The sequence below is a fragment of the Mustela lutreola genome, chromosome 4 (genome assembly GCF_030435805.1).
Source record: "Mustela lutreola isolate mMusLut2 chromosome 4, mMusLut2.pri, whole genome shotgun sequence".
Taxonomy (NCBI): domain Eukaryota; kingdom Metazoa; phylum Chordata; class Mammalia; order Carnivora; family Mustelidae; genus Mustela; species Mustela lutreola.
In genome coordinates, this window is record NC_081293.1 from 47459454 (window position 1) to 47471886 (window position 12433).

The 12433-nt window shown below is 43.1% G+C and overlaps 1 protein-coding gene across 2 annotated transcripts in view; it reads right to left on the reverse strand.

Annotated features, from left to right (window-relative positions):
• TSPAN14 (tetraspanin 14) overlaps positions 1-1359 on the reverse strand; it is a 58170-nt gene extending 56811 nt beyond the window's left edge. Inside the window, exon 1 of one of the 2 annotated variants that reach the window (XM_059169753.1) lies at positions 971-1359. In XM_059169753.1, the coding sequence (XP_059025736.1) occupies positions 971-1034 (64 nt within the window). In that variant the 5' untranslated portion in view covers positions 1035-1359. The remainder of the gene's footprint in view (positions 1-970) is intronic. The other variant, XM_059169752.1, reaches the window with a different exon arrangement.
• Between the last annotated feature and the right edge of the window lie 11074 nt (positions 1360-12433).

Below are 12433 nucleotides of genomic sequence, written 5' to 3' on the forward strand. Positions count from 1 at the left end.
ATTGAGGGGGTTTGGAGGCAGAGATGTTTCCAGTGAAGTCGGCCTTGGAAAGGCAGTCATTCACACCTGATGATATCTGCTGAATTCTAGATGTGAAGGAGGTCCTGAGCTTAGAGCCAGGAGGAAGGAGAGAGTGAAGCCACCATGACAAGTCATGGACTAGCGGTGGAGCTCCTGCCAGCCTCAGCAGCCTCTGAGGGACCGCCCCCTTGTGGACAAGTTGGCCACGCTGCAGCAGGAGAGGAAGAGGATGAAGAAGGCACACCCCCCCCCTTGGCCCAGGTGGTTAAGGGACTACCTTTAGCTCGGGTCATGATCCTGGGGTCCTGGGGATCGAGTCCCGCATCAAGCTCCTTGCTCAGCAGGGAGCCTGCTTCTCCCTCTGCCTGCCGCTCCCCCTGCTTGTGCTCTCACTCACTCTCTCACGTGTGCCCTCTCTAGCAAATAAATAAATAAAATCTTAAAAAAAAAAAAAAAAAAAAAAGAGGGTGAAGGAAATGCCCACAGAGCCCCCATGGCCTCCTCCAGCCCCCACCAGGCCTTACCTGACAGTTTCTTATGCCATTCCCAGCTTCCATATGGGACCCACCAGGCTTTACCTGACCCATTTTATAGCAATTTGTATGGCTTTGGAGCCTCAGGGATACTCAAAGCAGAGCAGGCCCATTTTATTTTCCTGGTTTAAAAAAATAAAAAGAATCAAGAGACCGACAGCCCCAGTTCCTAAAAGGGCTGGCTGTATTATAACCCGGGACTTAGTTTCCAGGCCAGCCCCTGGAACTGTAATTACCAAGAACACAGCTGAATTATATAGTGCAGACTACGAGCCTGAGATATGGATTGTGGGAACAAAAACCAGTGCAGGAAGGAAGAAAAAGCAGCTGAGAGTTTCTTCTCCTGTTCCTGAACCTGTAAATAAAATGTTAAATGGCAGAGCTTGGTCTTAATTGTCCCCTGACGTCCTCCTTACCCCTCTGGCTTGGTCGAGTTCCAGTTTTGGTCCCAGGGCTGCCTTTGATCTTCCTGGACTCCATGCTGAAACTCTGTGGACCGGCTGCGGGCAGGGAAGAGGGAGGAAGCAGCTTGAGCAGAAGCAGGGCTTGGTGTTGAAGTCTAAAGGTAAGCAGGGTGAGGTCCAGTCAGAGCTCCACAGTGCAGTACCGGGAACTGGGGATCACTCCTTCCTTCCTGAAACGTTCGTCGCCCTTGACTGGTAACACCATGCTTCTGGCTCTGCCTCTACCTCCCCGGCAGCTCTTTCAGTCTCCTTGGTCCCTGTCCTCTTTCTCTTCCTGATCTTCTCCAAGTCTGTGTTCATCAGAATTCCGCCTTGGTCTTTTTCCCTTCATATCTTGCAGTCCCAGGCAAATTCCAATTTTTCAGAATTACATTTCCCAGCCTCCCTTGGAGCTAAGACTTGCCATGTGACCTGACTTGGCCAAGGAGACATCAGCAGGTGGCTGTGGGGATTTCTGGGAAAGTTTCACTTTCCTAACACAGGTGCTTCTGCTCTGTTCTTTTTGCTCTTCTGCCTGTCTGGAATGCATGTGGGAAGGAGAGCTGGAGCAGCCGTCTTATGACCAGAAGCTGGCTCTGAGGAGGACAGCTTCCTCAGTAAGGAGAACTCCAGAGCAGACCTACAGGGTAGACCTGGGACCTGAATGAGAAGCTTGTCCAGGAGGTGACCTCCCCGTGCCCTTCCAGCCCTGCCTGCCTGTGAGTCACCCATACCTCAATCACTTCAAATGAGAGAAGGTGATTTTGCCAAGAGGAAGCCCCCAGAGTGGCCAGATAAGACGTGAGAGGGAGGGAACAGATCAGAAAGGTTAAGTAAGACACAGACCCATGAGACTGCCTGCATTCAGCCCCCAGCTCTGTCCCTGGAAGTTTGGAAATAAGGGACGCACACAGAAAGTGAAAGTCACCTGACAGTATAAAAAGTGTTCCTTCTGGAATAATCTCATGTGAACTGACCTTCACAAAGCCATGCATTTATAAAACAAACGTGGGAAGTAGTCCCGGGGAGTGACGCAGCCCTAAGTGGTAGAACCAGAACCATCAGCTTTATGTCCAACCTTCCACCCAAGACTGTGCCCCCGGGGAGTCATAAACCCAGGGCTTTGGGGAGCTGTTGCCTCCCTGGGACGTCTATGCTCAGGCCCAGCCAGGAGTAATCCTGATAGGACCCTTCCCCCGCAACCCCAGAAAGGGGAGAGAGAGGTACCCCTGCACACCCCCTGAAGCAGAGCAGAGCATAGGTGGGTGCTGCAGGCATCATGGGTGCCTCTGGGTCCCTGTCACAGCTTTTTGCTGGTCCCATGAGAGAGCGAGAGCGAGTGCGGGGGGGAGGGGGGCGCGGGGGGAGAGCTTGCTGTCCCTGGGGAGTTTTGCTGGGCAGTTCCTGCCATGTGCTCACACTGCCATCTAGGGGCAGTTGGCTGAAACGAGATTATCCAGCCACTGCCGGGTGTGTATGTTGGACCTGGCCAGGAGGGCTTCTCAATCCTTGTCTGACAACGGGGATGCCGCCTTCCTGGAGCTTTTGTTCTCTTGGCTCTCCTATTTACCTACCCAGGAAAGACCGCATATTGCACACCCAACTCCTTAAGAGTCTCCTGATAGCCCCATAAGTGTTGCTGCTCTTCCCAGACTGCACTGACTTCCCTGCCCCCTCACCTCTACAGGCTCTGTGAGGTCTCAGCCATTCCTGTATCTGTCCACGTCTTCTGTACACTGGCCATACTTCACATTTATTGACAGTCTTGCTCTCTCTCCTGAGCTGCCGCCCCTAGACTGTCTAGAATGACAATCTGACCCCGTCAGCCCTCTCCCCTAAATCATTAGAAGTTCTTTTCACTGAATGTTCTACAGAGACTGACCAGCTCTGGTCGCTGTGACCACATCACAGTGACCACCCTCACACTCACTGACCCGGCCTCCACCTCCAGTGTGGTGGCGACTGCACACACCAGCCTTCAGGATCAGGTTTAGAATCTGATTGCTCAGGAGGGAATTGCCCTTGGCAGAAGGAAGCAGCCTCCCCTCGGGCTCTGGGGCTCAATGTTCACCAAAGCCCACAGACAACTGAAGAGTGACCCCAGCCCCTGCCTCCCCACCGGGTCAGTTGAGGCTTCCCTTGGAATGGCCTCGCAGTTCACCCCCTCCATACTATATACCCCATCCCGTTTCCCCCACTTCCTGCTCACAAGTCGCTGGATCCACTTCTGTTTCCGACGTGCCTGGCCTCCACACATGTCATCACCTCAGCTCAGAGCTCCTTCTGTCTATTCCCTTTGACTGTGTGAAGATGCAAGAAGTAGAAAACCCCTCAAGCTAGTCCCTTAGTCAGGCTCTTCAGAATAGGTCTCCACATCACTGGCTCCCAGAGCATCATTCCAACTCGGATCCTGATGTCTTGCTTTGTTTCTGCTGCTCAAGCTACTGCTGGCCAGCTGGCCCCCAGCTGGCCCAGGGCTCCTGCCTGGCCTCTGCCCACTGCCTCCTCTGTCTTTGGCTTTTGCCCCCTTCCTTTCTCTGAGAGGCACATGCAGTTTCCCCAAATGAGTTGCTGGTTGCTTCAGTCAGCTGTCACCACCCACATCCTTTCTTGCGCAGAATTTTTGTGCCAGTCTTGTAGGTGCTTGGCCAGCCCATAAGGTCCTGATTTAGAGCCTACGATCCACCCCAGGTCCAGTCACTGTGTCCAGGGTGGACGGTTTGTGACACGGGGATCTGGTGAGGGGCCTCCCACGGGAGGTATAACATGCCAGCTCACTGAGATTCCCCAAGAAAGGGCAGTGATGCATACCATATGGGCACATGTCTACCCTGTCTGCTGTTAGGGTTGCTGACTACAGATAATACATTTAGATGCATGCATTCACATTTTGTGACCAGTCTTAGTATGAGTATGCAGATCCGGTTTTGTAATGACTGTATTCTTACTAGTCGATATTTAAAGGCTGTTAAAATATTTATGAGACTGAATCATTAGAATTAGGGAGAGCATAATTGATTACATGTCATGTTTCAGTTTTCGGGGAAATCTACTTTGTTAAGATAAAAATTCAATTTATTAGTTGTAGAAATAATACAGGCATACCTCATCTTGTGTTTTGCTTTGTGAGGCTTTGCATTTACTCCATTTTCTACGAATGAAAGCTTTGTGACCACCCTGCAAAGAGGAAGTCTCTTGGGGCCATTTTTCCAACAGCACTTGCACCCTCTGTGTTACATTTGGTAATTCTTGGGATATTTCAGAGTTTTTCATTATTAGTGTGATTGTTAGGCTGATCTGTGATTGGTAATCTTTGATGGTACTATTGTCATTGTTTGGGGCACCATGAAACACTCCCATATAAGACAGAAGATTCAGTTGATAAATGTTGTGTGCGTCCTAACTACTCCACTCATTGGAATTCCCCTGTCTCTCTTCCTCTCCTCACTCTCCCTGTTCCCTGAGATACAACCACCTTGAAATTAGGCCAGGGACGCCTGGGTGGCTCAGTCATTAAGTGTCTGCCTTCAGCTCAGGTCATGATCCCAGGGTCCTGGGATCGAGCTCTGCATGAGGCTCCCTGCTCTGCAAGAAGTCTGCTTCTCCCTCTCCAACTCCCTCTGCTTGTATTTCCTCTCTTGCTATGTCTCTCTCTGTCAAATAAATAAATAAAATATTTTTTTAAAAAGACAGAAAGAAATTAAGCCAATTAATAAACCTACAATGGCCTCCAAGTGCTCAGGTGAAAGGAAGAGTCAATCAATGTCACAAACTTCATTGTCATCCTGTTCTAAGAAGGTACCACAGCTGCCCCACCTTGATCAGTCTCAGCCATAAGCACGGAGGCAAAACCCTCCACCAGCCAAAAGATTACAACTCACTGAAAGCTCAAATGTTGGTTCATGTTCTTTAGCAATAAAAAATTTTTAAAAAAATATTTTATTTATTTGACAGACAGAGATCACAAGTAGGCAGAGGCAGGCAGAGAGAGGGAAGCAGGCTCCCTGCCAAGCAGAGAGCCTGATGCGGGGGCTCGATCCCAGGACCCTGAGATCATGACCTGAGCCAAAGGCAGAGGCTCAACCCACTGAGCCACCCAGGCTCCCCAGCAATAAGTATTTTTTTGATTAAGGTATGTACACTGGTTTGTTTAGACATAATGCTGTAGCACCCTTCCTAGACATAAGTAATAAACCATAGTGTAAACATAATTTTATATGCACCAGGAAACCAAAAAATTCACTTGACTTGCTTTATTGTGATATTCGCTTTACTGTGGCAGTCTTGAACCAAACCTGCAGTATCTCTGAGGTATGTCCAAATGGGAATATGTAAAAGAAATGCTGTTTCCATTTTCCTCCATTGCACATTAGACAAGATGTGCACATTAGACAAGAGCTAGATGTGTTTCTCTTTGTGCACGGAGCCCCTTGGGCATTAAAGAACAGCTGTGGGGAGTCCCATGGGGTGCTGGGAGCCCGTCGAGGGAGCAGGACCTGTACTGTCTGTACATTGGGGGATAGGAGGGTGTCTGTCCTGGGCTGTGCCACCTGGCCCAGCTGGGACCAGTGGGAGGAGCTGGGCCGTGGATTGAGTTGAAGGGTTCACTGCTGGTGGCGCCCCCAGACCTCACCCCATGCAGCCCTGAAGTCGGCTCCATGGTTCTCTTGAGTCAAGAAGCCTGAGGAGGAGATGAGAGCCAGATAAATGCAGCTGAGACCTCTGCCTGGCAGAAGGTTCAGAAGCTCCTTGCTTCAAAGGGCAAGCTGCACTGCCTACGCTAGAAGCTGGCCATGTCTCCAGACGCAGTTTCCCAACCCTCAAGCCCGAAGACTGCTGGTCTCCTCCTCCCTCCCTGCATGAGCAGTGCTGGGGAAGGGCTTGGCAGCAGAACTGGCCTTCTCTCCCCTAAGCAAGACTAGCACAGTCAGGAAAGGTACAAGGAAGGCTGGGTGCCAACTAGGTCTACTGGCTCCAGAAAAGCAGCTCTCCCACATGTTTATCTGAATTTGCATTTCTCTTCAAGCCTCTGCCTATGCAGGCCAATGGGGCTTCCCCGACTCCTCAAACCATACGAATTTTGTACAGTTTGCTGTGGCCTGGCTTTCACACCACACATATAGCCCTCTCTGAGAGGGTGAGGGCAAGGGCACAGAAACTTCTGGTCAGTGAACAAGCTGCTGAGGTTTACTAAGCATGTAGGGTACTATGTGCTTTTTCGGTACTTTGCAAAAATTTTTCAGTACATTGTTAAAAATGTTGAATTAGCCAAAATCTATAAAGAACTTAGCAAACTCAACACCCAAAGAACAAATAATCCAATCAAGAAATGGGCAGAAGACATGAACAGACATTTCTGCAAAGAAGACATCCAGATGGCCAATAGACACATGAAAGTGCTCCATATCACTGGGCATCAGGGAAATACAAATCAAAACCACAATGAGATATCACCTCACACCAGTCAGAATAAATAAAATTAACAAGTCAGGAAATGACAGATGCTGGCGAGGATGTGGAGAAAGGGGAACCCTCCTACACTGTTGGTGGGAATGCAAGCTGGTGCAAACACTCTGGAAAACAGCATGGAGGTTCCTCAAAATGTTGAAAATGGAGCTACCCTACAACCCAGCAATCTCACTACTGGGTATTTACCCTAAAGATACAAACATAGTGATCCAAAGGGGCACGTGCACCTGGATGTTTATAGAAGCAATGTCTACAATAGTCAAACTATGGAAAGAACCTAGATGTCCATCAACAGATGAATGGATAAAGAAGATGTGGTATATATACACGATGGAATATTATGCAGCCATCAGAAGAAATGAAATCTTACCATTTGCGACGATATGGATGGAACTAGAGGGTATCATGCTTAGCGAAGTAAGTCAATCGGAGAAAGACTCCCTTCTCTCCTCTGAGATCATATCATATGATCTCCCTGATATGAGGAAATGGAGATGCAACGTGAGGGGTTAAGGGGGTAGGAGAAGAATAAGTTAAACAGGTTGGGATTGGGAGGGAGACAAGCCATAAGTGACTCTTAATTTCACAAAACAAACTGAGGGTTGCTGGGGGAAGGGGGGTTGGGAGAGGGGGTCGGGGTTATGGACATTGGGGAGGGTATGTGCTATGGTGAGTGCTGTGAAGTGTGTAAACCTGGCAAGTCACAGACCTGTACCCCTGGGGATAAAAATATATGTTTATAAAAAATAAAAATTAAAAAAAATGTTGAATTAATCAATGCATTCACATAGAACAAATGAGAGTTTAAAAGGGACATTTTGCTCCCACCTGTATCCCTAGCCACCAGTATCCTGTTCCCAGAGACAAATACTGTTACCAGTTTTTCTTTCTTTTTTTTTTTTTTTTAAGATTTTATTTATTTATTTGTCAGAGAGAGAGCATGCACATAAACAGAGTAGCAGGCTCCTCTGCCAAGCAGGGAGCCCGATGTGGGACTCAATCCCAGGACGCTGGATCATGACCTGAGCTGAAGGCCGACAATTAACTGACTGAGCCACCCAGGCATCCCTGTTACCAGTTTTTCAAGTCTTATCCCATCAATATGATACAGCAGACACTGCTGGTTGAAACTGCAAATCCATTCTATTTTCTTTTTTTTAAGGATAGCATCACCAGTGTTTAACAAATATAGAGCCATCCTTGAGAAAAACTACATTTCCCAACCACACTTGCAGTTAAGCACAGGCCTGAGTCCTGCCTGAACAATGGGATGTAAGTAAAATTGATGTCCTCCTCTTTCAGGTTATATCTTTTTGGGTTTTTTTTAAGCTTTATGTATTTAAGTAATCTCTGTACCCAACATGGAGCTTGAGCTCACAACCCCAAGATCAAGAGTTCCATGCTCCTCTGACTGAGCCAGCCAGGAGCTCCCTTTATACTAATGGAAAGAAGTATGTTTAGTATTTGTCAAAATTCAACGTCATTTCATGATGAAAACTCTCAACCAATTAGGTATAGAAGGACTGTTCCTCACCATAAGAAAGGCCATATATGACAAGCTTGCCACTAACCTCATACTCAATGGTATAAAATTAAAGCCCTTTCCTCTAAGATCAAGAAGAAGACAAGACTCACCCACTCTCACCATTTCTATTCAACTTATTCCTGGAAGTCCTAGCCATAGCAATTAGGCAAGAAAAAGAAATAAGGCATCCAGATCAGAAAAGAAGTAAAATTATCTCTCCAGATGACATGGTATAAGAAACCATAAAAACTCCACCAAAAACTTCTAGGACTAATAAATGAATTCAGTAATGTCACAGGATGCAGTATCATGCAGAAAAGGAAAAAACCCTCAAATTATTAAAATCATAAATAATAGAAGGACCATTATTATGAACTTTTCAGAAATAAAAGGATGATAATAGAAAAAAGAAAGCAATCCCATTTATAGTAGCATCAAGAAACAATAAAATATTTAGGAATAAATTTAATCAAGGAGACAAAATCTCTCTACACTGAAAACTGTAAGACACTAATGACAGATCAAAGAAGACAAAAATGCATGGAAAGATATCCCATGAATTAATATTGTGAAAATGTCCATGCTACACAAAACAATCTACAGGTTCAGTGTAATCCTTATCAAAACTTCAATGGCATTTTTTACAGATATAGATAAAACTACCCTAAAATTTGTATGGAACCACAAAAGACCCTGAATAACCAAAGAAATCCTAAGGAAAAAGAACAAAGCTAGAGGATCACACTTCCCGATTTCAAGCTATATTACAAAGTTATAATAATCAAAATAGGATAGAACTGGCACTAAAAAACAAGCATATAGATGAGTGGAATAAAGTAGAGAGCTGATGAAATGATTGTCTATGTGGGTTGTTTTTTTTTTAATAGATTTGTTTTATCAAGTTGAGGAAGTTCCCCTTTATTCCTATTTACTAGGTTTGGTTTTTTTTTTTTTTTTTTTTTTTTTTTTTTTTTTTTTTGAGGGTTTCTATAAGGAGTGGGTTTTGGATTTTGTCAAATGCTGTTTCTGCATCTGTTGATATGCTCATGTAACTTTTTTTCTTTAGCCTATAGTGATGAATTACATGAATTGATTTTTGAATGTTGAACTGCTTTCTACACCTATGATGAATCCCACTTGTTTATGATGTATAATTCTTGGTATACACTGTTGGATTTAATTTGCTAATTTTTTTAACACTTTTACATTTATGTTTATGAAAGATATTCGACTGTACTTATCTTGTAATATATTTTCTGGTTTGGGTATTAGAATTCTGGCCTTGTAGAATGAGTTAGGAAGTATTCACTCTACTTCTACCTTCTGAAAGAGATTGTAGTGAACTGGTATAATTTCTTCTTTAAACGTTTGGTAGAAATTCAGCAGTGAACCCAGCTGAAACTTATGCTTTCTGTTTTGGAGGGTTATTAATGATCACTCAGTTTTTGCAATAAATATAAGCCTATTCAAATTGTCTGTTTCTTCTTGTGTGAGTGTTGGCAGATTATGTGTTAGGTGGAAATTGTTCATTTCATGTAGGTTGTCACATTTGTGGGTATAGAGATGTTCATAGTATTCCTTTATTATCCTCTTAGTGTCCAAAGGGACTATATTAATGTCCATCCTTTCATTTCTGATGATAGGAATTGGTGTCCTCTCTCGTTTTTTACTTAGTCTGGTTGGTTACAGGCTTACCAATTTTAGGGATCGTTTCAAAGAATCAGCTTGTTGGTTTAGTTAATTTTCTCTATTCATTTTTTGTTTTCGAGTTCCTTGATTTCTACTCTAATATTTATTTCTTTTCTTCTGCTCTCTTTGGATTTAATTTGCTCTTCCTTTTCTAGTTTCCTAAGGTCGAAGCTTAGATTAATTAATTTTACATCTTCTTTTCGGATATATGTATTCAGTGCTATAAAGTTCTTCTAATCACTGCCTTCACTGCATCTCACAAATTTTAATAAGTTGAGTTTTCACTTTCACTTAACTAAAAATATTTTCATATTTCTCTTGAGATTTCTTTGTTGGCCCATATGTTATTTAAAAGTGTGTTGTTTAATTTCCAAGTATTGTGGGATTTCCAGCTATTTTTGTGTTATTGATTTCTAGTTTAATTCCACTGTGGTCTGAGACCAGACATTGTATAATTTCTGTTCTTTCAGATTTGTGAAGTTGTGTTTTATGCCCCAGGCTGTGATATCTCTTGGTGAATGCCCCATGTGAGCTGGGGGAGAATGCGTCTTTGCTGCTGTTTGATGAAGCAGTCTATAGATGCTCATTATATCCAATTGATTGATGATTATTGTTGAGTTCGATTATGTCCTTACTGGTTTTCTCCCTGCTGGTTCTGTCTATTTCTGACACACAGGTGTTGAAGTCTCCAGCTCTAATAGTGGATTCATCTATTCCTCCTGTGGTTCTGTCAGTGTTTGCCTCATGTATTTTGATGCTCCCTTGTTAGACACATACACACTAGGATTTTTTGACTTTTTGGAGAGGAATGCCTGTATTGTATGTAATATCTGTTCTTATCCCCAATAACTCTCCTAGCTCTGAAGTCTACTATGTCTGAAACTAATATAGCTATTTTTGTTTTCTTTGGATCATGTTAGCATGATATATCTTTCTCCCTCTATTTACTTTTAACGTATATGTATCTTTATATTTAAAGTGAGTCTCTTATAGAAAACATACAGTTGGGTCTTGTCTTTTCATGCACAGATATAGAGCCATCCTTGAGAAAATCTCTGTTCTTGATAGAGTTTGACCATTGCATTTAAAGTGGTTATTGACAGGAATGCCTGGCTGGCTCAGTCAGTTGGGCACCTAGCTCTTGGTTTCAGCTCAGATCATGATCTCAGGGTGGTGAGATGGAGCCCTGCCTTGGGCTCCACACTCAGCACAGAGCCTGCTTGAGATTCTCACATTTTTCTTCCCCCCTGCCCTGCCCCCTGCTTGTGTGCATGTGCATGTGCTCTCTCTCAAATAAATAAATAAATAAAATCTTAAAAAATAAAGTGGTTATTGATATAGTTTGATTATTATCTATCATACTTGTTGCTTTTTTTTGTCCTTCTTCCTATTTTGAACTTCTACTTTTTTTGTCTTTTGTGATTTTTTAACTGATCATTTTATGATTCATTTTCTATTTCCTAGTATATCAGTTATTCTTCCTTTTTTCACTTCTTTCAGTGATTGCCCTAGAGTTTGAAGTATACATTTGCAACTCATACAAGTCCCATTTCAAATAACTCTACACTATTTCATGAACACTGTGAGAACCTTACAATAACAAAATAATCCTAATTCCTCCCTCCCACCTGCTGTATCATTATTGTCATTCATTTTACTTATATATAAGCATAAATATAAGCATATATAATTGAATGTACTGTTACTATTATTTTGAACAAACCTATCTGTTAGATCAATTAAGAATAAGAAAAATGGTTTTATTTTACCTTCACTTATTCCTCTGATGCTCTTTTTTCCTTTCTGTAGATCTGAGTTTCTGATCTATGTCATTTTCCTTCTCTCTAAAGCAGACATACTTGCAAAAAGTCCCCCAATTTATGTTTGTCTTAGAAAGTCTTTATTTCACCTTCATTTTTGAAGGATAATTTCACAGGTTACCAAATTTTAGGTTGATGGTATTTTTCCACATGAACCCCTGAAAAATTACACTCCACCCTCTTCTTGCTTGCAAGGTTTCTGAAGAGAAGTGGGGTGTAATTCTTATCTTTTTCTTTGATAAGTAAGGTATTTTCCTCTGATTTTTCTTTCCTTTTGATGCTTTGCAATTTTAATAGGATATATGCAGTTGTAGGGTTTTTTGTTTATGTGGTTTTGTTTGCCATCCATCCTGCTCAGTATTCCTTGGGTTTCTTGATTCTGTGGTTTGGTGTCTGACAATAATTTGGGGGAAATTTTCAGTCATTATAGTTTGAAATAGTTATCTTGTTTCTTCTCCTTCTTGTATACTTTCTCATTGTGCCTATGTTATACCTCATTTTTAGTTGTCCCCCAGTTCTTGGATATTCTGCTCCATTTCTTTCAGTCTCTTTTCTTTGCTTTTCAGTTTGGAAGGTTTCTCTCAAGATATCCTCAAGCTCAGTGATTCTTTCCTCAGCTGTGTCCAGTCTACTAGTAAGCTCATCAGAGATATTCTTCATTTCTATTGCAGAATTTTATATCTCTAGTTTTTCTTTTTTAAACTTTCCTAAATGTTCATTTCTCTGCTTACATTGTCTATCTGTTCTTGCATGCTTTCTACTTTAACCATTAAAGCCTTAGCATATTTATCATAATTGTTCTAAATTCTCAGTCGGATGATTCCAACATCCCTATCGTATCTGAGTCTGATCCTGATGCTCATTTTGTCTCTTCAGACCTGGACTTTTACCATTTAGTATGCCTTGTAGCTTTTTCTTGATGGCTGGACAGGA